The sequence below is a fragment of the Lactuca serriola genome, chromosome 5 (assembly GCF_051521515.1).
Source record: "Lactuca serriola cultivar US96UC23 chromosome 5, Lser_US96UC23_V15, whole genome shotgun sequence".
NCBI lineage: Eukaryota > Viridiplantae > Streptophyta > Magnoliopsida > Asterales > Asteraceae > Lactuca > Lactuca serriola.
This window is the reverse complement of record NC_136412.1, coordinates 247,651,431-247,677,757: the sequence shown is the minus strand read 5'-3', so window position 1 is coordinate 247,677,757 and position 26,327 is coordinate 247,651,431. Positions and strand designations below refer to the sequence as shown.

The 26,327-nt window shown below is 34.7% G+C and overlaps 4 protein-coding genes across 4 annotated transcripts; 3 read left to right on the top strand and 1 right to left on the bottom strand.

Annotated features, from left to right (window-relative positions):
* Positions 1-10,715: 10,715 nt before the first annotated feature.
* LOC145053944 (dicarboxylate transporter 2.1, chloroplastic-like) lies at positions 10,716-13,142 on the top strand. Its single transcript, XM_079002069.1, has 4 exons — positions 10,716-11,732; positions 11,811-12,124; positions 12,212-12,660; positions 12,871-13,142. Exons 1-4 carry the CDS (start codon positions 10,908-10,910, stop codon positions 12,984-12,986), a joined length of 1,704 nt encoding a protein of 567 aa, XP_078858195.1. The 5' UTR covers positions 10,716-10,907; the 3' UTR covers positions 12,987-13,142.
* Positions 13,143-13,683: 541 nt separating this feature from the next.
* Positions 13,684-16,313, bottom strand: ABC4 (UbiA prenyltransferase family protein). The gene is made up of 10 exons (XM_079002070.1): positions 16,199-16,313; positions 15,438-15,717; positions 15,251-15,354; positions 15,095-15,166; positions 14,860-14,998; positions 14,488-14,694; positions 14,369-14,407; positions 14,167-14,277; positions 14,027-14,092; positions 13,684-13,944 (listed from the first exon to the last, which is right to left on the bottom strand). Exons 1-10 carry the CDS (start codon positions 16,240-16,242, stop codon positions 13,810-13,812), a joined length of 1,197 nt encoding a protein of 398 aa, XP_078858196.1. The 5' UTR covers positions 16,243-16,313; the 3' UTR covers positions 13,684-13,809.
* A 7,788-nt stretch (positions 16,314-24,101) lies between these two features.
* Positions 24,102-25,363, top strand: LOC145050350 (uncharacterized). The gene is made up of 4 exons (XM_078998616.1): positions 24,102-24,344; positions 24,413-24,810; positions 24,934-25,010; positions 25,131-25,363. The coding sequence occupies exons 1-4, from the start codon at positions 24,102-24,104 to the stop codon at positions 25,361-25,363; spliced, it is 951 nt and encodes a 316-aa protein (XP_078854742.1).
* Positions 25,364-25,732: 369 nt separating this feature from the next.
* LOC145050349 (uncharacterized) lies at positions 25,733-26,056 on the top strand. Its single transcript, XM_078998615.1, has one exon. The coding sequence runs from the start codon at positions 25,733-25,735 to the stop codon at positions 26,054-26,056; it is 324 nt and encodes a 107-aa protein (XP_078854741.1).
* The last annotated feature ends 271 nt before the right edge of the window (positions 26,057-26,327 follow it).

The following is a 26,327-nucleotide window of genomic DNA, read 5'->3' as shown; positions in this document are numbered from 1 at the left end:
ACTTTGACTAGTATGTTGACTTTGACCAAGGTTGACCCCTGTAGCGTTATGAAGTATGGAATGGGTTCAAAAGGGTTGTTCCATGTAGGGGTTGGGCCTAATTTGGAAAATTAGGCCATTGATAGGCTTTCATGGATTTTATAATTCGGGCCTTGATAGGTCGAGGGTGAAACGGTCATTTCACCCCAAGTAAGGATTATGGATCCTGGTTTGGAACCTAATTACTAATTAGGTGATGTTTTGGTATGGATAGCTCGGGGGATTGTCAGGGCAGCAACTAAGGATTCCGTGCAGTAAGCTTTGACGTTCGAGGTGAGTCTCCTCACTGATTGTATGGATCAAAGGCACCAATGTTGGCCCATTTGGTTTATGTATTGTAGGAAGACCAGGGGTTAGCCCTAGGCATTATGTATGAAAGGCAATGAGGTGGCTCCTGGCATACTGTATGCTAATTAGCTAAGTAGAACAATATATATGTTAGTTGTCTTTGTGATACTTTCATGGAAAACCAGGAGGTGGCTCTTGGCACTTGTCTATAAGACCCAGGGAGTGGCCCTAGACTTGGCAAGAAAGACCACAAGGCGGCCCGTGGCATAATGGCAATACTATGTACGACACATAGCACCTTTATTAATTATGATATATGAATGATATGTATGGCTCACAGTTATGTATGACAGTATGCGATTTATATGCTTATATGCTAGGATATTATGTGGTAGGGGTAGGGGTGAAATAGACCCCTTATCCGGTTGAAAAAGACTGAAGGGGTAGGCCAGCACCCAGATATGTTAGGCAGTATCCAGTTGAAAGAGACCGAAAGGGTAGGCCAGCACCCGGATATGCTAGGCAGTATGTTAATTGTATAGTATGTGGTATTTGGGGAACTCACTAAGCTTCGTGCTTACGGTTTTCAGTTTTGGTTTCAGGTACCTTCGGCTTTCAAATAAAGGAGCTTGGGACGATCGCAACGCATATACCCATGTTTTCTGCAATGTGTGATTTCTAGGAATGCACTCTGATAAATGTTTTATTTGAAATGCTTTTCAGTGTGTGAAAAAAGTTAAAAATGTCTTTTAGTCATATTAAAAATGAATTTTTTTTCTTGAATTTTGGGATGTTACACGACATTGGTGCCTTCGACCCACTAAACTCAGTGAGGAGACTCACCTCAATCTGCTGATAATCAAATAACTACTCGGGCCGCTGAACCGGATAACCTCGCACCAACTAACAATAAATACAACCTTAATCAATAATTAACCAGATAACCGAAAATCCGAGGCCCACTCCATAAACCAACTTCCTAAAGGGTAAATGACCATTTTACCCTTTTCTTACTAGTTCCGTAACCAAGTCCCAACCCAAAATGCATAAAAAGCCTAAAACCCAAAATGGCAATCCAAAGCCCAAATCAAAAGCAACAAAAGCCCATTATGCCCCAATAACCCGATTAGGACCCAAAACCATCATGGAACTACTTCCAATAAAACCCTAAGTTCATCCATGCCCAAAGTTAGAAGTCCAATGGCCCAAATCTCAAAAAGCCCAAAATGGCAAACTAGGGAGTAGTCACCCTCAAAGCATAGAGTACAAACGGATGATGCACAAAACCTTCATTACGTTAAGCGTGCTTCCTGCATACGCCCAACGTACTCATCAGGGACCAAAAATCCATATTAAGCGCTTAATGGTTAAGCTAATGACTTCCAAACTTAGATGTGACCCTAATGAGATGTCTTAACACGTAAAGTTGGCAACTTTACTCCTTTGCATGGCTTAATGGGACCAAATCCTTAATAACATCCATAATAAACATTCAAAATCATGCATGTTCCAAAATAACTCATCAAGATGACATTTTTATGAACAAGGGATCTCCCAAAGGCCAAGATCTGTCATTATAAGCTCTTGGAGTAACTCATACTTACAAGGATTAATCTAAGGACCAAAAAGAACCCAAATTACTCCTTAAACTAGATCTAACACGTAGAGACATCAAAGATAGAAACTTTATACCTCCAAAGTGTAGATCAAAATGCAACAAGCCTGGATCCAAAAGCTTCAAGCAATCCCACACTTCTCTAAGAAGTCCCTTCTTCCTCTATGAACACCAAAAAGAATGAAATACCACCAAAAGCTCAAAAATCACTCAAATAGGGCTAGGGTTTCGTTCTATGGTTTGGTGGGATGGAGGATGAAGATAATAGGGTTTGGTGGTGAGTTAAGGAACTTAAATAGGGTCCAAAACCCTAAATTGGGGTTTGTGTCTGACTGGAGTATGCCCAACGTACTTCTGGTATGTCCAACGTACTCCCTAGAGCACCCGCGATCAAAATGATTTGTACGCCCAATGTACACCATTATACGCTTCGCGTACCGGCCTTAGAACTAGTACGCCATGCGTACACATGTGTACGCTCTACGTACTTGCTTTAACCATAAAACAATGAATCTTCCGAAGGCTATAACTTCTTCGTTATAAGTCAGTTTCCGATGATCCTTATATCCACGAATAGGTAATGAGAAGCTCTACACTTCTATCAACTCATAAAATCTTCCCAAACAAAATTCCAATTTCCATAAAAGCCCGTACTGACACTTTACCGAAATACCCCTTGGCTCCAAAACACAAACTAAACTCCTAGATCATCCAAATTACATTACCCATACCCAAATGGGTCTAAATCTCTTTTCCTCAAAGGCCCTAATCCTGATGATACTCGGTCTTTGGGTCACCACCCCGCATTAGGAAACGATTCGTAACATGGCGTTACAGATAAAAGAGTTAGATGATTGGGAAGAATAGTGGTGTATGTTATTCGAGAAGATTAGTAAATAGTAGAGTATAAGAATGAGATAATAGAATGATAAGGCATAAGAAGAGATAGAAGAAAAGATACATATGGATAAGATGAGATAGATTGGCATATGATTCAGTCCATTGTCCATTGTCCAATAACCGACAAACTGGTAATCCCAAAGACAAAATACCATCATGTTTTGTTCCAAGAGGGTGTTTGGAATTTCATTTTGAATCTCAAAAGGACTTTTACGCGAAAGGACTCATTGACTTATGGTTGTAAGAAAATGAGTTTTAAAAAACATTTGGATTAACTTTTGTAGTGAGAAAAGTTAACAAGTCAAAAAGTTATTTTTTAAAAAGTGTTTCTCTTAACTTATACATCTTGTAAGGGGTATTCTAGATTTTACAACCCAAAAAGTCATAAGGAGTTTTGAAAAGTTTAAAATTCTAACTTACTGAAATCTTCTTTTTTAAAGGGTTGATGAAAAGTTATTTTAAAAATCTTTCATATTGGCAAACATTTTTTTTTTTGACTTGTTAACTTTTCAAATAGCTATAAAGTCAATAAGTTATTTTTAAATGAAATCTAAAACACCCTTCAATTCCAAGAGACCACACTACATTTAAAATTGTAACAACTCATATTTAAAAAGTGGGCTTAAAGTAAAAAATTTCATTTGGTATAATAATGGCTAATGCAGATTTTCGACAAGCAAGTGCTCACAGTTTGTTCAAATTCCAAAATTCCAAATTTGTGGCAACTATAAAACTGAAGCTGTAAACATCCCAAAAATACAGATAAAATTTTGTTTTTAAATTCATCCAATTCATAAGAAACAAATACCAAAATATTCAAAAAGAGTCACATTGTATCATATTATCAGAGGACAAATCCAAAAATTACTAAGTGTGGAAAAACATAGAGTGATGTGGTGCGATCAAGTCGAGCCCTTTCCCTTCGAACTGGAAGTACTTGAAACAAAAACTGAAAACTGTAAGCACAAAGCTTAGTGAGTTCCCCCAACATATCACATACTAAACAAACATGTTGCCAAGCATATATGGTGTTGGCCTACACATTCGGTCTATTTCAATCGAATACTACCGAGCATATCTGGGTGTTGGCCTACCCCTTCGGTCTATCTCAACCGGATACTGCCAAGCATATTTGGGTGCTGACCTATCCCTTCAGTCTATTTCAACCAGATACCAAGTCTATTTCACCCCATACTACTACCACTTCAATCTATTTCAACCGGATACCAAGTCTATTTCACCCCATACTACTACCATATAATATCATAACAGTAATCACAAATTCATCAAGCAAATATAGACATAACTAGGGATGAAAGTGGGTCCAAACCCGGACTGGATGGACCCGGACCCGGAAAACCCGGAACCGGTTAACGGGATTTTGTAGAACCGAAAACCGGACTGGTATATAGGAACCAGTTCCGGGTAAAGTGGGTCTAGAACCGGAAAACCCGGAAACATCAAAGTGGGTAGGTTGGAACAGGATAAAGTGGGTTTAGAACCAAAAACCCGGAAAAACCGGAATTTTTTTGTAATTACTTATTACTTAGTGGGTTGAACTTTGAAAATTTTCATATTGATATCCCGACTTTGGGGGACTGTAACTCATTGAATATGAAATCAAAATTAGCAAAATTATAGTCTAAAATCATGTACAAACTCTAAAATTCACTCTGGAAAAAACCGCATGTCAATCCGACATTAAACGAATGAGATATGCATGTGTTAACATTTTCACATAATACAAAGTACAAAACAAATAGCTGAAAAGTTGGAAATTTTCAGTTTTGATATCCCGACTTCGGAGGACTGTAAATCATATAATGTTAAACCAAAAATGACAAAATTATAGTCTAAACTCATGTATAAACTATAAACTACAAGTTGGAGAAAACCACATGTCAATCCGATTTCTAACGAATTAGATATGCATGTTTTAAAACTTTCACTGAATACAAAAAAACTGAAAAACTAAAAACTTCCAGCTTTGATATCTCGACTTTGAGGGACTGTAACTCAATGAATATAAAACTAAAAATGGCAAATTTATAGTCTAAAATCATGTACAAACTCTAAACTACATGTTGGAAAAAACCGCATGTCAATCGGAGTTGAAACAAATGAGATATGCATCTTTTAAACGTTTCATAAAATCCGGTTCCGGCCCTAAAAGTAGTGCCAAACATCGGTTCCGGTTTTTAGACCCAGTTTACCCGGACCCGATGTACCCAAACCCAGATTACCCGGAACCCGGATAAAGCCAATGTTTAAACCCGGAACTGGTTCTATATATTCCGGTTCTAACGGTTCCGGTTACGGTTTTCCGGTTCTAAATCTCATCCCTAGACATAACTGGCAATTATCACAAAGACAATCTTCATGTTATAACATAAACTAGTGGGTCGGCCTTGGTGCCTTTGACCAATGACTACTGCAAAGGAACACTCGCCTCAGACTGTGGGTATCAAATCGCACTCAGTGGATGACTCGCGAACTCCTCTCCTTATCGCACAAGCACAAAACCCTAATTAGAAATTAGGTCACAATCTAACCCAAAAGTCCAAAACCCTAATTCTTGACTTAAGGCAAAAAGACTCCTTTACCTTCGCCTTATCAGGCCTCTTTCTCTCCCAGACCCAAATCCACAAAAATCCAAAAAGGCATCCAAGCCCACCATAGGGCCTTTAAGGCCCAATATGGCCCAAGGACCCCAAACATGGCCTTAGGCCCAAAAATTACTTTCTACATTCGGGTGGGCCCAAGGCCCAAAATTTTCAAGTCTAAAGCCCAACACCAAACAACCCCAAAATCTTCCAAGCCCACATATTGTGTATGTGCGATGTACTTGGCTTGTACGCCCAACGTACACTGGTGTTGACCAGGGGTCGAGGTGCTAACCTAGTACGCATAACATACACTTGAGTATGCACGACGTACTGGTCTACCAACCCAATCTTACTTCCATGTCTTAATCCTTTAAGACCTTACATCCAAAACTTAGATCCAGATCCCTAGAAACGTCCTAAGCCGTAAAGTTGCAAACTTTATGATTTTGCATGCAAGGACGGGGTTCAAAACATGAATCAAGTCTATAAGCACACTTGGATGGTCCCTAACACTTGCATGGTTGAGGCTTAACCATCAAGATCCGATTTTTATGACTCAAAACACCTCAAAGAGCTCAAAAGGACAACTCATATGGTATGAAGTTCCTTAACTCCAAGAATCCAAACTATGGGACCAAAAGATGACATTTTCCACCCTAAAACTAGATCTAAGCATGCAATGGTCAAGTTTTAAGCTTGATACCTTCAATGGGTCAGAAATGGTGCCAAACTTCTAGATCTACAAGCTCTTCCAACGTCCTGTCTTCTTCTCAAGCTTCCTTCTTCTTCAAAGGCTCTAAAGAACACCAAAAATAACTCAAGAAGCTCACAAATTCACTAAAGGTTGCTTAGGGTTCTAGATTTTCACTTCAAGGGCAATGGAGGCTGAAAAAGGTAAGGGACTTGGGGGACTTAAGGTCCTTAAATAGAGTGCAAACCCTAAAAACTAGGGTTTAGCTCATACATACGTATGCCATGTGTACTCCACGTACGCCCAACGTACGTGGTTAATATTTGTGACCAATTATGTGGCTAGTACGCTAAACGTACTCAATGAGTATGCCCCACATACTAACCAAGGGACTAAATCGAAAGAAATTTTACATTAGGGACTTAAAAGGGAAACTTACCAAAACTTGGGTGTTACAAAAGCGATGTTTCTTGCTTCTTGATTTTTTGAGCCCACTGGACTGCCTCTCATTTTTATTGCACCCCCACTCTCATTTTTTATCGCCGACTGAATTTAACAAGTATTCCATTATTCTTGATTTTTTTAATCTAATCACCTCTCGTTTAACGAAGTAACACACTAACATACATATTTTGAATGACTGAATTTCTGACTCCACATTAGTGCATTACAAAATCTGATTTATGTTTTTAGTGATTCCTATAATTTATAGATCCTTTATCCTTCTAGTTTATGTAATTATGTTCTTGTTTTGTGGCATCCACTTAGCTGATTAGAATAATGTTTATGATTTTTTACATTGTTGTTAATGTTATCTCATATATAATTTTCAAAAATTATGTCTCATAGGCATCTATTGGGTAGTGAAAAACGTAAAAATGAAAAAGATATGATGAATTAAGCAAGTCTCAAAGTAAGGCTCTTGATATATTTATCCGAAAAAAAACCTTAAGTTTCTTCTCATAATCAAAATAATGGTGATATTAATGTTGATAATGGGGGTGTTAATAGAGATCAAAACTGGGGTCATTAAAGTCATACTTACGATCCACAATGTCACGAAGAATGCATAATGAATTGGCATGCTAGTTATTGAGAATAACGTATTGGAAAATATTGATTATGAAGAGTCAGTGACCAACTTTTCTTCTAAAAATGCTACGAGAGCCTCACAGTTTATGTAACTATGTAGCACTATATATCTTATTATTATTCTAAAAAATAACAACGTACTTATAATATTTTTCGCCTATAATAAAACAAATATAACAATGAACTTATAATGTTTTACCCACAATAACAATATACTTCGTTTTTATGATGAATATTAGAGTTATCAAATCGACATCTTTAGCAAATTCATTTTCCTTAGCCGAGAAATGAGTTCGCTACAAGTGCAATCTATCACTACCAAACTCCAACCTATAAGAAAAAACAAGAAGATAAGAAAAGAACACAACCATAAAGACATATATACATGAAAAATCATATTCATATTATATTTAATTATGTCTAAAATGCCAAAAAATTATTACAAGATGGTTATTACATACCACTTATTATTATTATTATTATTATTATTATTATTATTATTATTATTATTATTATGTTTCTTTTACTTCCGATTACCTATTGCAATGATGATTACAAAAATGAAAAACGCCACACATATATTGAAAAAATAAACATAGTGAAAAATTAATTTCAAAACATTTAAACTCATCAAATTTCCAAGATTAGGGTTTTGACAATATATATTACGTTGAAACAAAGAATGATTGGAATTTCGAAAGAAATAATAAACTAATTGAAACAAAACAAGCAAAGATAATTACATTTTTTCGGCGGCTTTGCATTAAGAAATCGACAGTAGTTGCCTTATAATAATCTCAAAAATTATTAATGATATTGATTTTGTTGATATCCAATTAAGAAATTGATCGATTAACAAACAAATAAGAGTAAAACAAGATTATTGAAGCATATTTCAATCTAACTGATTTGGGGTTGTAATCATTTATGGCTAATTTGAAAAAAAAAAAAAAAAAAAAAAAGGGTTGTGAGTGAAGCTAAAGCATAAGTTACGAGTAGATTTTAGACCTTCGATTATTAATACCTGTTGAAAAACGAAGTCTCGAGTAGTCAGACTTCAGCAAGAGGTCTTTTGATTTTTGAATTGCACTAAAAATAAATGATCATGCTTGTCATAAAAAAACGAAGTCTCGAATAGTCACCGTTATTTTAAACAGCTACAAATAAATGATCTTTTTATTTTTTTATTTTATTTAAAAAAACTGCTACAAATAAATGATCATGCTTGTCATAAAAAATATCTTCCTAACTTAAGAGCTAAGTTGCCATCAGCCCATCAATAAAATTCAGCGAACTCAATATCGATCAAATACCATTATTATGTGTGAATAACGTATTCAAACTTGTTAAACAACTTATTCAAAGGAAAAGATAACGCTGACCAACGATTGACTAAACAAAAAAGTCAAAGTCAGAGCATGCCACGATAGAACACAAAGCCAGGTTGGTATATACATTGCATGTTTTTTTAATGATTATCCATCCCCACAGGCCACAATATAGCAGCCTCTTGTTTCCCCTAAACCCCCAATCCACGTGTCGATTTTTGCTTGGTTACTGCGGTTTTGCTCATCTCACGGGTCGTCCCGAAATAGCTCTGTCACGGATAAACAATACGCTGTTCGTCTTATCAGAACACAAGAATTTGGATTTAAGTCATGTTATTTTTTCTTATAAAGTAAAATTTCATATGTTATTAATTCATGAGGCAGCTAATTTAAACTACAAGTTCAATTAACGATCCATAGAGTTCTCGTTTCTTACTTATGAATGTTGGAAGATCTTTTCATTTGTATTTGTTTGTATATGTATTTTTATTAGTAATTAGGGTAGTGGATATTTATTTTATTTTTCCTCATATCCTTAAAACCACATAAACGGCACATTAGTTTTTTTTTAGTATATATCTTTCTATCTACCTCCATCACATCTCTAAATACACAGAAATAGACAGGTCATCTTTTTCATCTTTAAACCATTTTTAATAAAACAATTAAAATTAATTACATAAACATAAAATTATTATTTAACTAGCATAAAAAAAAGCAATTTATAGCCTTGAATTATCACTTTACTTATCTGAGAAATATTAAAAACATGAATCAAACGAAATACTATAATTTACCAAATGTACTGGAAAGCAACAAACATCAATAATATAATTTGCAAAATGTATTGTGGAAAGAAGCAAACCTCAATAATAGATAGTTTTATGTTTATTTGAGAAATACTAAAAATATGAATCGAACGAAATATAATTTACAAAATATATTGACAAGCAACAAACTTCCATAATAGTTTTATGTTTATTTGAGAAATATTAAAGACATGAACCAAACGAAATATCATTTACAAAATGTATTGAAAAAAAAACCATTACATTTTACAAGGGTAGACTGTTATAGTAATTTTACTTCAACTTATCACGAATATATAATCAAAATAATCAAAAATAATACATAAAATTAAACATCCCCATTCTTTAAAAATGGACCTGTAAGAAACCCATTTCATGGGCTCAACATATCGTTATGGTCCATTTATTCATCAAGATTACCACAAAGGCGAGGGAAGCTCACTAGCTCAGGATGGCTATCCGGAAATGGCAAGATAAGTTTTGGTAGTGGAATTTACTCGACTATCCACTTGGTTGATATACTTTATATATCAGTAATAGCAATATATATAACGATTAATTGTTTTATTTAATAATAATTTTAATTTTATGATTTCAATACACAAAATAAAAATAAAAAGTCGAATATGACGTTTAATTTTATGTCTAATAATGATAGTAGTTTTTTTTTTTAATAAGGACTAGGGTTTTTTTAGGTGAGCTCTACTGAACATGAGGTTAAGTCTCATGTCATGGATTTCCATTTACCTTACCAAATCATCACACCTAAGTGGTTTGATAATGATAGTAGTTAATACACTCATATTATCATATATTGAGATTGCATATGTCCATAGTAATCGCAAAAATAATGTTAGAAATGTCAATCAAGAGCCAATGATACAATTTAGCAACCTTTTTGATCTAGTATAATAAATCTGAACTTAAAATGAATAACAATAATTTAATTATTTAAACCTACAAACGGATTTTCTTAAATCTATACCTGCAACCATTTATTAAAAACCTTATATTTTGTTTTTGGATTCTTGAAATTAAACCCAAATCCAACAGAGGAATAGAGATTCATTGTGTCTAGATTCGAAAATTTCATTCATTTTGCCTGGAAAGAACATTGAATGCCGGATTTACAGGCTTGATCACCTAGATGAAAGATTTCTTGGATTTTTTCAAGGCTTTCGCTAATTCTTTGGTACTCTTCAATCCCAAAACGACAGGGACTAATTTTGCAGTTTACTCTTTTAATAATGTTGGAAAAAGGATGTCCTATCTTGGCATGCGGACCATACAAGACATTGAAAGGTGACCATGCACAGCCACACATGCTCCTTACCCATTTAACCACGAGCGTCTTCTACTTCCGGTGGTGAAATGGTGGACCTTTCACAAATTATGCAATTCACCCTCCTGTCATGTCATGTAGCTCCAAACAGAATATGTGGCGGATTCAGTTCGTAGTTCCGGTGAATCACACACACTCGCCTGTTCAATTCTATAAATCAATTTCAAAATTTCCGCCATTTTCTTCTCCAATTGGTTATGGGGAGCTCTGCAGTTTACTCCGCTGTAGTCTCCCCATCTTCACGAGCCTCCTTACACTTCAAATTCCGTCCATTGCCCCTCATTTGCCCCACCGCAAAACGCACCTTTCTTCCCCTCCTCCGATCATTACCACCACCAATCACCTCCACTCCTCACCGTCTCTTCCTCTTCACCACCTCCAATCCCTCCATCCTTACTCCACTCCCGAAACCCATCAGACCCTTTTCAGCATCGTCGTCGAATGATGACAAATCGATCATAGAATCCCCAAAATTCCAATTACAAGGCGCAAAGATCGTACCTTTAGTAGTCTCACTAGGAGTTGGCTTAATTGTACGTTTCTTCATCCCACAACCTGATGAAGTCACGCCTGAAGCATGGCAACTCTTCTCTATATTCCTCTCCACCATCGCCGGGCTCGTTTTATCGCCATTGCCAGTCGGCGCTTGGGCTTTTCTAGGCCTCACCACCACCATCGTAACCAAAACCTTAACATTCTCAACGGCGTTCAGTGCTTTCACCAATGAAGTAATTTGGTTGATTGTGATTTCCTTCTTTTTCGCTCGTGGGTTCGTTAAGACTGGATTAGGTGAAAGAATCGCCACCTATTTCGTCAAATGGTTAGGGAAGAGTACATTAGGGTTGTCTTACGGATTGACGTTAAGCGAGGCTCTGATTGCTCCGGCGATGCCTAGTACCACCGCCAGGGCCGGTGGCGTTTTCTTGCCGATTATTAAGTCGTTGTCTCTGTCAGCCGGGAGTAAACCCAATGACCCCTCTTCGAAGAAGCTTGGTTCTTATCTCATTCAGTCACAGTTCCAGGTTCCTCCATGACTAAAATCTTGAATTTATCTGATCATATTTGCATTCAATTTGAAATCTGGTGGTCTTTTCTAACAGTGTACTAGTAATTCTAGCGCTCTTTTCCTCACCGCCGCCGCACAAAATCTCTTATGTCTGCAATTAGCGGCGGAACTCGGGGTGGTGGTCGCAGACCCATGGCTTTCTTGGTTCACGGCGGCGAGTGTACCTGCTTTTTCTTCTCTTCTTCTTACTCCATATATATTATACAAAATTTACCCTCCGGAAACCAAAGATACACCAGAAGCCCCTGCCATGGCTGCCAAAAAGCTCGAGCTTATGGGTCCAATCACAACTAATGAATGGGTGATGATCTTCACCATGCTTCTTGCTGTCTCTCTATGGGTATTTGGGTATGCCCTAAAATTTTCTATTTAGCGACAAATGTGAAACTTGATTACTACTTAGTGACATTTTCCGTTTATCAATATTTTAAACAGGGATGCAATAGGGATATCAAGTGTTGTAACAGCAATGCTGAGTTTATCAATACTTTTGTTGTTAGGAGTGCTTGAATGGGAAGACTGCTTGAATGAAAAATCGGCATGGGACACTTTGGCTTGGTTTGCAGTGCTTGTGGGCATGGCTAGTCAATTGACCAACTTTGGATTAGTAACATGGATATCAAATTATGTTGCTAATTCTCTGCAATCTTTCTCATTAAGTTGGCCTTTAGCTTTTTGTGTTCTTCAAGCAGCTTACTTCTTGATTCACTACATGTTTGCAAGTCAAACAGGTCACGTGGGAGCCTTATATTCCGCTTTTCTAGCCATGCACTTGGCAGCCGGGGTGCCTGGGGTGATGGCTGCACTTGTTCTTGCTTTTAATACAAACTTATTTGGCGCTTTAACACATTATAGTAGCGGCCAGGCTGCCGTCTACTTTGGAGGTGTGCTTTTTGTTTCCTCAAACTTATCAGTGTCAGGGTTCGAATCTCACCAGCTTTAGTGTGAGAGTTTCAGTTCCATTGTGAACTGGGCCCTTTGTGGGCAGTGGAGTCTTATGTCACATGATTTTGTTGGAAAAATAATTTTGTTGCAAATTGTTTCTCATGAATGAATTAGGACTGATATTTTTTATTTATTTTTGGTGTCGACAGCTGGTTATGTAGACCTCCCGGATATATTCAGAATTGGGTTCGTTATGGCGTGTGTTAATGGTGTGATATGGGGGGTTGTTGGCGGTTTTTGGTGGAAGTTTTTGGGGCTATATTGATTCTCAAGTTCAATGTAACTATGTAAGTAGATATTTTTGTTTTGTATATATGTATTTGTTTCCGTTGGTCAGATGGAATGGAACGACGAAAAAATGGAATGGACAAAATAAAAGAATAAACAAGGTAATGAAACGAGTCATTACATTTCATGGTCATATTTTTTGTTGGAATGTAAAAAGAGAATAAATTCTGATACAAACTTTTTATATTATATTATAAACACAATGTATATGATTTTAACTCTTACCATATACATGATTTAATTATAATTAACGAGCTTTTTCCTTACAAAAATACAAATTAAGCATAATAAAATCTCATAAAAGTGCAAATAAGATTTTAATAAAAATTTAATAAGTTATATAAATAAAATAATTATATTGCACTTTTCTATCGGTTAAATGATGGAATGACGAAAACACCCTCTATGTAAACATTGAAAACTAAAAAAACAAAAGAAATCATGTTCTTTCAAGAATACTCCATTCCATGCCTTCAAACAAAAAAAAAACATCTTTTTCATTACAATAAAATGAATCATTCCATTTATTCCTCGATTCATTCAGTACCAAACTCCACTTATTTTATTTGAATTTCATTTATAGTATTGTTATAAAATTACTCCAATCACCTCTTATACATGGTTAACATGTAACATCAAACTATTAGTTAAATGTCTAAAATATCCTCTAACAATTAAAAATAATACTATGCATTATCTTATTAATTCAATCTTATAATTATAATCATAAGAGGTTAAAAGCCGTTGTACATTCACTCATATCTCAGGTAACACTTATAGAAAAAGTTTTTATATTTTAATTAAGAAATTAATGGTTGGGGTACATTATTTCTCGTTATGATCCTGGCTGCTACCATTCCAACAGCTAAAGCAGCTCCAAATAACCCATGCAATCGAACACAAAAATATTTTGCCATAAATATTTTCGTTTTATCCTGTAATAAAAAAATAAATAAATCTTTTGAACCACTTCGATAATTTATCAATACTTTTTCTGTGATTTTGTAACTAACTAACCTGGTGGTTATCCTCAACAAAGCTGACCACAATCCTTCCCATGGGTACTGTAAGTGCACACAGAAACTAACCCACAAAATTCATGTAAGTTTTCATAAGATTAAGTGTAAGAAATAGCAATGCTCATTTTAAAAACTTACAATGGAAGTAATTGGAAGAGCTTTGCATATGCCAAGAAGAACCAAAAGTGAATAGAGAGAAATCACAGCCACTTTCACCACATTTGAACCTGTTTCTGTTCCAATCCTCACCTGTATAAAGTCAAACCATTGACTTTTTTTGAAAGGATACTAATACTACACATGAGGCCATGAGTGAGTGATAAAAAGACAAACTACTTACTAGTGGAGAGAACTTTCCTACAGCCTTATCTCCTGCAATCTGAATTTTCAAATAAAGAAAACTTCAGAGAACTAAGAAGGATGAAGATAACAATGCAAAAAAAGAAAACAAAACAATACCTGGTGAAAATGACTACAAAAAAGAATAAGAGATGTGGTAATGCCAACAAGGAGTGAAGCAGATAGAATTGTGGTGGTTATTGGTAGCATCTCCGCCCTTATGCCGCCACCCTGCAACAAGTAAAAGGCCGTGGTTGCAAACGGACCGAATGCTGCAAAGCACAATGGTTCTCCCAAACCATGGTAACTCAACCGAAAAGGTGGACACTGTAAGGGATTAGTTATAGCGTTTTAGGGACAATGTCATTAAAATAACCAAGTTTCATAATTGTTCCATTGTTGTGTAATTTTGTAGTTGAAAAAAGTTTGAGGTAGAAATCAAGAAATGCATTTTGGGAACTTTTCAGTTACTTTTACGTGTTGAATTAGTACCTGATATATGTATCCACAAGTGATGGCAGAAGCAAGTAGTAAGGTTGACCTCACATTTCCAGCTTCCATGGATGCCCAAAGAATCCCCATACACCCCAAACCAAGAAACACCAAAGCAGCAGTTAGGGTCATGGATCGGCTGCATAGGCATGATACATAAAAATTTAGTGACAGAAAGATGTAGAGAGAGAGAGAGAGAGAGAGAGAGAGAGAGAGGGAGATTAATGTAATTTACCTGCTGATCATGTTAACAACAGATTCTTTCTTGTTTATATCTGCTCCTGTATCAAAATCATACACATCGTTGCTGCCCAGATGATACAGGAACATGAATGCAGTTGCTATATATAAGAGAAAAAGGTTTTCATGAATTAGGTGGTGTTGTTGTTACCTTAAATTGAGCCAAGTGATTATAAGAACTGATGAAGCCAAAAGCAGAACATATTGTTTGGCTTTAAACAAGCCTGTCTGAAGATAAGCTGCTGCAGTTCCAACCTATTTAGAAACGATGTCATGTCATTTCATCGAGCAGTTGGAGTGCACGAAGAATGCAACTTCTTGGAACAACAGCAACTTACGGTCAAGGGAACCAGTGCGACGGAATAGATTGGTAATTTGATTGCTCTCCATACTAATGTTGCTTTAGGTATCTCATCTTCATGAGCATGAACAGAAATGGTGGCGGGATCATCTGGTTGACTTTTGATGGAAGTTGGTTGACTTCTTCTTCTTCTTTCTCGATAGAGCTTCAAGCGTCTTATATGAGTCCCATTGAAGTCCGGGGTGTTATGGAGATGAAGGCCACAACACCATGATGAAGTTTTTAAGTTACCCGATAGTGAAACTATGGGGTAAACCCTATTGAAACGGAAAATGATTATATATAAGTAATTTACTATTGAGATACTATTATAAAACACCTTCTTAAGGATTCAATTCAATTGCCATTTACCATATAATTATATCCTAGAATATTATTAATCCAGTAATTAATCTAATAATACATTTTCCAAATGAATTAATATATGCTTTCAAGTTAAAATAGGTTTTTTTAATAATATGATGAAATGGTGGACATATATGAAGAAATGGTATCCAGAAATGGTGGACGGTGGGTTATGGATCGACTTTGTAATGGCAGCTCCGCCCATGAAAGAGAGCCTAAGTTTCTCAACAAACACCATTGAAATGCCAAACCAATATTTATATGTCTAAAATCACCTATTTTTTTTTTCAAAAATTTATTTCACGCAATTTAAAACAAAATGAAGAGAAATAGTATTTCAAGAATAAGCACAGTTAGTGTGAGAGAAAAACAAGTACAGAAAGTGGAACATGCCTGGTGAAATTCGGGGTGTTATGGAGATGAAGGCCACAACCCATAGCCTTGTTTGCACAAAATGAGCATCATCTTTAGCAAGCTGCTACTCCCACCACATACATTTTCTCTATGGTGGAGGGTGAGGATAAGGTTATTTTACACTTAGACTCCCTGTACTTTGGACTAAAATTGAATAGGCCCAGGTGGTTTGGATTTTGGCAATGATAATTAAAAGATATTATTTCGGTCTACACCTTATTCACAATTAACCAATGCAATTGATATTCATACAATAATTCTATGTATGCTTGGGCACACCCTAAATATATTTTGCTTTCAATACATTCAATCATACACATACACATCATGTATGCAATGCATAATTAAAATGCTAACATATAAACCTTTCAAAAAGAGCATTACATCAAAGGATACTTTACAAAAAAAAAAAAAAAAAAAAAAAAAAGAACTATGGAATATTTATCCAAATGACCGTATTTTGCTAAACATATAGTTTATAATAACCATCTATTTTGCAAAATTTTAAATGGCCACCATATTCAAAAAAGGGTATTTTCGAACTCATTTTTTAGGCTACCCTATTTAAAGGTTGAAATTGTTATTAAAGGGGGTACCCATTTTGCAAAATTTTTTGTTCAAAAGAAATAAAAATGTTCGAAAAGAATGAAGAAGATTGTCGAAAAAATATATGAAGAACGAGTTTGAGTTGTTGAGTAAGTTTTTTTATTATATGTTAGGACATATTCATATTATTTACATTCAAAGCATTTAAAAAAAAAAAACTCTTCCTATATTAGAGAATCTTCATAAGAACTTTGAAAATTAACTTGTTCGAAAAATCATCAAAATGATTTATTTGAGAAACATCATAATAAAAACTAGTTCAAATTTTATAATAAGAACTAGTTCGACTAATATATGTTCTTTTAGATATTATATATTGTGACATATTGTATGTTGTTTGTGTTAAATTGCCATCAAACTAAGAAAATGAAAGGATAAATAAGGGGTTAAAAAACCTACCACTTGCAAATGCGAACAACCATTTGGGGCAGAGTCACAAAAAATAATGTTGAAAATTAAATTATTGTTTAAAAACAATTAATTAATTAAACACATTTTGCGGTTTCATTTCTTGTGCTTAAAAAGGAGAAAAGCACAATAATTAAACCACAAAGGCTTCATGTGTGAAATTGGCATACGGTAATCACCAAAACAAAATCGATTCTAAGAAAAACACAAATTTGACCTACGAAAATGAAAAATTATGCTAGTGAAGTCCACAATGAATCTTACAACTTTGTTAAAAAAAATTATAAATTATTACAACTTTCTAAGTTTCTATACTTATTTACAACTTTTTTTTAAAATTCTTTTATAAACGTTATAAGTTTTTATATGTTTATAACTTGTCATACAACCTTTTCTAAAATCTTAAATTTTTTAACTTTTTATTAATAATTGTTATGAGCTTTTTTTATTTTTTTATTTTTATTTTTTTTTAATTTTTAGTTTTTTTTTTCATATAACCCTTTTTCAACTTCTTTTTCAATTTTTTCAAAATGTTTCATAAATTTTTTACAATATTTGTATACTTTCTTTGTAACATTTTAAAGTACTGTCGATTAAAAAAAATCATATGAACATATGAAAATTGTATGACAGTGTAGAAAGGTTTAAAATAATTATACGAACAAGTTAAAAAAAGTTATATATAAAAATTAGAAAAAAAGTTTATAACTTTTTAGTAGAAAGGTAACAAAGGATTTATAAAAAATTCCATCAATCTATATGCTTTGACATAAAGTTTTTATTTTTTTTACATTTTAGTACAACTACTTTTAATTTTAATCGAATGTATTTTAAAATGTTATAAAGAAAGTATATAAAAAAAGTTCTAAAATGTTGTAAAAACCGTTCGAAAAAATTGATATGAAATTTGTAAAAAAATTGTATGAAAGTGTTAAAAAGATTTTAAAAAAAGTTTAAAACATTTCAAAATATTTCCATTTAAAATGTTAGTATGCAAGTACAAAAAGATTTTTATAAAACTATAAATCAAATTTTAAAAACATGTAAAACTTTTTTAAAAGCTTTAAAAGTTTTTAAAAGGTTATAAAATTCTCTTCCCTTTCAATGGCTTGGTTATCCCGATTTGAACGTTGATGGCTAAATGGTGACATTTTTGTAACTTCGATGATCAATTTTTGAACCGTCTTTTTTTAACCAACTTCCATGATCAATTAACTTAAAAGTACTTTGTAGAAACTTTAATTTCTCCTTTAGACATTTCACTATCATAATTAGCATTGTCCCTACCATCATCAGTCTCGCCCTCAAACACTTTTGTGTCGCTCAAAATTTCAAACCAAAATTTTCATTTAATATTAAAAACATTTGTTCAAATTATAGCTTTAAAGATCTAAATAAAACCATCTGATACAAAATATTTATTAGAGTATAGACATAAGAATTATTATGTGTGGAATCTCCAATGGATACGATACAATCAAGTCACGCCCTTCCTCCATTACCAGAAAACCTAAAACAACTTAACTTAAAACCGTAAGCACAAAGTTTAGGGAGTTCCCCAAGATACCACATATAAACATACATAAAGTAACATGTTTGTTTCAATCCAACAACCTATTTCGGCTAACGATTCTGTTTCAACCCAATGACCTATTTCAGCCAACAGGTTTATTTCAAGCCATGTGAATACTATGGGCCAAATCATAGTCTTACAATCACTTTATTGCTACAACCTCGTTGCAGTCTTTCCTGTTGTGGTCCCCCATAGTCTTGTATACAAGTGCTATGAGCCAAATCATGGTCTTTCATGTAAGCCACAAAGACAAACAACATATCCTGACACATAGTATCCTACATAGTATAGTGAGAAAACTCACATGAACTACTCAACAGAAGCTTAACAGCAAACTCAGCAACATAACAACTAACCCAAGCTACCTAAAGCCAAACCGAGACCAATCCTTAGTCAGATACTAAATTCTACCAAAGTTTGACCAAAAGTCAAATTAGTCAAAAGTCAACGGTTGACCCACCGTGCCATGGCCAACCCTATGATTGCCCTGTGGCAACAAGGTGACAAAATAGACGCGACTGAAACCCACCACCATGCCACAAACCACATCTCACGACACCGTGATGATCATAAAAAACAGCTTAATGGATTAAGCACTTAATCCTTAATCTCCAGAGCTCAAAAGCTCACATCTTATTCTTCTAAGGATCCTAATCGATAAAATTTCGAACTTTATCCATCTAAACAACTCCATAGACCTAGATCTAAAACCCTCAGTTTAAAAACCTCACCAAAAGGTCATAAACTTGTGCATGGACTCAAGGCAACCCTATTTCTTCATCGACAAAGATCCATAAGCTAAATATATCACTTACAAGTTTTGGAGTTCATCAAAACTCCAAGACCACAAAGTTTTTTAGGACCAAAACATCATTTCATGGACTAAAACTCATAATAATTCAAGATCCAAAGACAAAATACCAAAAAACAAGGAATTTTGTGACTTTAAAAGGTCCAAAAATAGATGAAAGTTGAGATCTTCTTATGCAAAGCTCTAATACCCAATATTGCATGAAAGCATCACCTAAAAAAACAAAAACAAACCAACAAGTGTAAGAGGAGAGAGGAGATGCGCAAATGTAATGCCCGTAGATCAGGTCTAGTTAATTAAGAGACAATAAGTGTCGAAAATAACTTTTGATAGAAGATTATTTAGAATGAATAATATTAACTAACTTGTAGTGGTCGTGACAAGGTATCTGAATATATAAAGAATGTCAAAATCCAAGTTATAATGAAGAATTTATGATCTGTCGAAGTTTCGCGACAGAACCGACACAACCTAACGCGACGTAAATAGTGAATTTATGTTAGAGCGATATTTGGCCTTAGCGATCTAAATGAAATTCGTAGAATACATTAAGCTGAGAGTGTGCATAAAAAGAACGCCCAAATCTGACTTCGTATGAGGAAGTTATGATTTTTTGAAGTTTCGGCTTAGCATTGTACAACCCGAAGTTCGAATATGGGATCGAGCGATATTTAGCCAAAACTTTCTAAATAAGAATCGAATATCTCATCGATAGTAGTGCAACGACGGAAATACAGACGAAAACGAACGTTAGACGAAGGGGTTATGAGTTTATAACGGAGTTTTCCTGTCCCGGCCTACTAAAAATAATATAATAAAAATTAAACTCAAAATTAGCCGACTAAGTCTAAATAAAAGTTGTAGACCTTGTTTTTACCTACGTGTGGATGTAAAGAACGTCGAAAACGGAGTTCGTATGCGAACGTTATGAATTTCTGAAGTTCGGGGCGCGAAACCCCAAACTGTCAGAGACCACGACGTGAAATCAGTGTTCACGACGTGAACTGACTTCTGATGCTTCTGGAGCCTGACAGAGCAACTGGACCGATTACGCATGCAATGACGTTTATGCCCACGACGTGGGAGCATTGTTCACAACGTGAAATGGCCCAGAATAGCTTATAAATAGCAAGGTCAGCCCTTTCATTCCTTACACCATTTCTTTCTCTCTCTCTCTCTCTCTCTCTCTCTCTCTCTCTCTCTCGTTTCCGAAGGCTGTTTCCGCATCCCGAGGCCGGCGATCACGAGCCGCCGACCGTTTGTAGTTAGATTCTATCAACTCACGCTAATAAGGCGAGTGCATGGTCCCTTTCATCTTACACATAGATATGAAGTATTTTATATAAATTACGTGCCATGTGTGCATATTATTTGAATACCTGCTGTCTATGCTGGATGAATGATTTTATACATGTTTTAAATGATTTAAAATATATATTTATTTTATATCTACAAATATGTTGGGATAAAACATGGATAGATGCAATAGTTGGTGTGTGATGAAATAAAATGATGAGAGATAGGTGATGATAGGAAGGTGATGAAAATTGGGTGATAGATAGGTGATGATGAGTCGGTGATGTAGGATGAAAGATACTATAACCTTGTCCGGAAATTTGGAGATGTAGTCGTCTACCAGAGTATAGATGGCGACCACGGACTATTATAGACAACCCTGTGGAAACACCAGCAGACTCATAACCTGTAGGTGATGAATACGAGTTCAGGCGATGTTGTAACTATGTAATCATGCGTTGATACTCTAACCCCTTATTATGATTTACGAGTCCAGGCGATGGTGTGGCTTTGTAATCATGCGATGATACCCTAACCCTTACTTGACACATATTGAGGGATTGATCCCTGAATTAGTATTGTCTATGCGATGTAGGCGATGATCCTTAGGAAAAGTTCTTAGGAACAAACATATAAGGAAATAAGATGTAAGGAGATGAGAGGTAAATATGATATAGGAGATGACCCTTAGGATAATATCTTTAGGGAAGATTAAATGAAGATAATGAGGATGGGTAATTGGGTTAATTGTTTGATGATTAAACATAATAATTATATTATTGTGGGTTGAAAACCCTATGTATTCATCAGGTTTCCCAACCTGACCCACTCAAGCTTATTTGTATCACAGGTGTCGATACGAAGCTACTTTACACTGAGAGATTAAAGGAGATGTAGATCACTAGTGTAAATAAATTTAAGGTCTATTTATGCTTATGTTTCAATATTGACGATGACATCCCAAAGTTTTAATATGAATAAAATACATTTCTTCGGAAAGGCTTTGATAATATATTTATCATGTTTTTCTGGGAACAAATTCCGCAATATATTTATTTAAAAATATACCCTGATTTTCAATTAAAGCATAAACAAATCGGTCTTTTCTGGCTGTAAAATTGGGGATGTCACAGTTGGTATCAGAGCATTAGTTTAAGCGAACTAGGAATTTGTAGGATTTCTAGACTTAAACTTAGAATGCTAAGTAATGATCATGAGGAGTATGTCTAAAATATGTTAGATAGTACACTTAAATTGACACAAGCACTATTATATTTTAGGAATGATGCCTAAAATGTTTTTATGTGCTAAATGTTATATGTTTGCCATATATGATGTTATTTGTTCGGATCTATGGTCTGTTGCCGACCAGATCTGGAAACCTTATGTGTTTAGGATTCTTAGCGTATGACTACGAAATTAGAACTAGCATGTAACGTTTCGGAGTGATAACGAGATTTATACGTCTATCGTAAATAAAGCTTTCCTATCTTAAATTCTCGCCTAGTACGCCGAACGTCTGCTTGGGTGTACAAAACGTTATGGTGAAGACTTGTAGAGAATTGAGTAGATGGAGTAAATGAAAGGCTTATGATAGTGAATGAAACCTATCGGAAGATATCGTAAGAGAGGTATCTTGCCTTTCGAATGCGTCTAATAAATAATACGTCTACTATGGTAGAAGTACACTTTCGGTTGGCAGAAAGAAAGAATTTTTGGTATAATCCATAAAGTTATCCCATGGTTTGGAATTTCTATCACCAACCGAGTTGAAGCAGAATTGATGATTGAAGATACGCATGGAAGAAGTCCTAGTAGAGTCTAGGGAAATTTTTATGATTATTTGGACACATTCGCATGTGTTAAATTGTTTTGTGATTTTAGGACTTTGGGACTGTGAGACAATACTTGGGATGAGTATGAGCAGGGGCGAAGTATATAAAGGGCCAGGAGGGGTTGTGTCCCCCCCCCCCCCCCCTGATTTTTTTATTAGAATGCTAATAGTCCGTATATTTTTTTATCCATATTAGGCTTAGAAATTAAAAAATTGGGCTTTGGCCCCTCCTGCGCTTTCCAATTGTCCAAATCAAACAAAAAAATTGATCTCATTCATTCGTCCCTTGTGAAGAACCCTGCATTCGTTGTTGTTGCTTGCTGTCACGCTGACGTCATTGTTGTCTTGCTGATCAGAAGATCAGTGATCATTAAATAAAACTTATCACAGTTATCTTATTCAATTATTCTCCAAGTCTGAAGTTCTAAAATCTTGCTGGAAGCCTGGAATCAATTGATGATCATGTTTTTTTTCCTTTTTTTTTCAGAATGCAGAAATCAAAATCTCAATTATTTATTTATCTTAGAAATCAGAATCAAAGACTCATTCAGTGTAGACAATGCTTAACTATTTACAATTGTTATTTCTATTTTGCTAGTTAATTGATTTAGATTTTTGATTGTTAGGAGTATTGTTAGAATGTTAGTTGAATGATTTCTTACAAATAATATTAGTAGAATTTGAAGCATTGTTAATTAACTGATTTTAGAATTTTGCAAAATTTTACAAAAACAAGATTTGTAGAAATAATATTTTTTTTGCATAATTTGGGTTGTTGGTTTATAAGCTTATGATTATAGTTTTGATTATTACAGATACAATCATAAAAATCTTACAATTTCATGGGAAAGATGAAAACTATTGATTCTTTTTTATAAAAGAAAGAATGACGATGAAGAAATTCATAATGAAAATCAACAGAGTAAACGCCACAAAGCTGCAATAGGTGAGCCGCAACCGCAAGAACATGAAAATCAACAAGAGAATAATATTGCTGAAGCTACACAATCAAATCCTAATGAAGTGGATCTTAAGCATCTAGAAAGAGATTCCGCTAAGCGAAAACAAATGTGGGAATATCCAGTTAATTTAAGGGAACAAGTAAGACGAGCTTATATGACTTTAGGACCTTTCCAAATACGTCTTCAAGAATATGAAGCTAAAGGTTCAAAGAAACATCCTCGTAGATTTCAATATTCTTGGTTTAACATTTTCCCTAATTGGTTAGAGTATTCTCCAACAACACATGCTTCTTATTGTTTTATTTGTTATATATTTAATGATAAACCAAGTGTGTGCCATGGTTATGATGCGTTTATTGTTAAAGGATTTGACAATTGGAAAAAAGTTAACGATGGGAAAAAAATGTGCATTCTTGAAGCACATTGGTTATTCACAACATAGAAATGCTGTTACATTTGCTGAAAACTTGATGAACCAAGCAACACACATTGAAAATATCATAGTGAAGCAAAATGAAGCACAAATATTGAAGAACCGTTTACGATTAAAATCTTCAATTGACACGGTTCGTTGGTTGACATTCCAAGCTTGTGCTTTACCAGGACATGATCAAACGCCTAATTCAAAAATCGAGGTAATTTTCTTCAACTACTAAAACTTCTAGCATCTTATAATGATGAAGTTGCAAATGTTATATTAGAGAATGCTCCTTATAATTCAAAATATACTTCTGGAGATATTCAAAAAGAAATTCTTAGTATTATTGCAAATAAAGTTAGGAAGCATATTCGTAGTGAAGTCGGGGATTCATACTTTTGTGTCATGGTTGATGAGTCACGAGATGAGTCTAAAAAAGAGCAAATGGCCATAGTTTTGAGATTTGTTGATGCAGAAGGGATCATACGGGAAAGGTTCTTGGATTTGGTTCATGTTCGGGATACCTTATCATTAACCTTGAAAACAAATATGTGGAGACAACTTTTGCACTATCAGTTTGATGTTAGCAAAATCCATGGCGAAGGTTATGATGGTGCTAGTAATATGAGAGGGGAATGGAATGGATTACAGGCACTTGTTATTAAGGATTGTCCTTATGCATAGTATGTACATTGCTTCGCTCACAGATTACAACTAGCACTGGTGGCTGCTTCAAGGGAAATTATTCCTATACACCAATTTTTTACAAACTTAATTTTTACAATTAATGTAGTTTGTGCTTCCAGTAAGCGTCATGGTGAGTTACAAAAGGCAAAGGCAACTGAGATTGAACATTTATTGGAACTTAGTGAAATCGAATCAGGTAAAGGATTGAATCAAGTTGGGACATTAAGAAGAGCTGGTGATACATGTTAGGGTTCTCATTTTCGTTCTGTTTGCAATTTACTTAACATGTTTGATTGTACTCGTGTTGTTATCCAAGGAATAATTGATGATGTATCTCCTATTTATTCTCAATGTGGAGATGCTGATGCAGCTTACTGTTACCTGAAACCATTTGAGTTTGTGTTTATTCTTCACTTGATGAAAGAAGTAATGGGAAAAACTGATATACTTTCTCAAGCTCTACAAAAGAAATCCCAAGATATTCTTAATGCCATGGAGTTAGTTTCAGCAACAAAGGAGAGTCTAAATGATTTCAGGAACAACATATGAGATTCTTTACTTGAACAGGTAAAAAATTTTATTGATAAACATCAAGTAGATATGCCGGATATGAAAGCTCCATATACTTCTACTCGATATCGGCCTCGAAAAAACGATAATCAGTTTACTTTTGAACATTTTTATCGAGTAGATTTGTTTACATCCACATTGGACAAACAATTACATGAGTTGAATAGTAGATTCAATGATCAGGCGATGGAGTTGTTAAGTCTTAGTTCTACTTTAGTTTCAAAAGAACAACCTAAAATGATTAACGTTGATCAGATTTGTCTTCTTGTTGAAAAGTATTATCTTGAAGATTTTACGGAGCAAGAGAGAATTCAATTATGATATCAGTTGGATATTTTTAATATCGATATGACAAAGAATCCCAAGCTAAGTTGTGTATCAACTATTGCTGAGCTATGCAAGGGTCTTGTGGAAACTCAGAAACGTGAGATGTATTATTTGCTTGATAGAGTGGTTCGGTTAATCTTGACACTTCCAGTTTCTACTGCAACAACAGAGAGGGGATTTTCAGCAATGAAAATATTCAAGAACCGCATTCGCAATAAGATGTCAGATGACTTTCTCGCAAACAACTTGGTGGTTTACATAGAAAGAGAAATTGATGAAAACATTGATACGAAGTCAGTAATTGATGAATTTAAAGACCTTAAAGGTCGTCGGGCTGAGTTGTAATTGTTCTTCTAGTTATTTTTGGTGTTTAATTATTGAAAAAAATGGTTTCTTTTTATGTGTAAGAACAGTAATTTTAGGTATTTTTTGGAAGTAATTTTAGGTATTTTTGGTGTTTAATTGCTAATTTTTCTTTTGGTTTTTTCATGTATAAAAACGTTAATTTTAGTTTTTAATACTTTCGGCCCCCCAAGTCAATCCTTCAAGCTCCGCCCCTGAGTATGAGTAGGTGTGAATGGTAGTAAAGGCCTATACTACCGGAAGCACATGACTC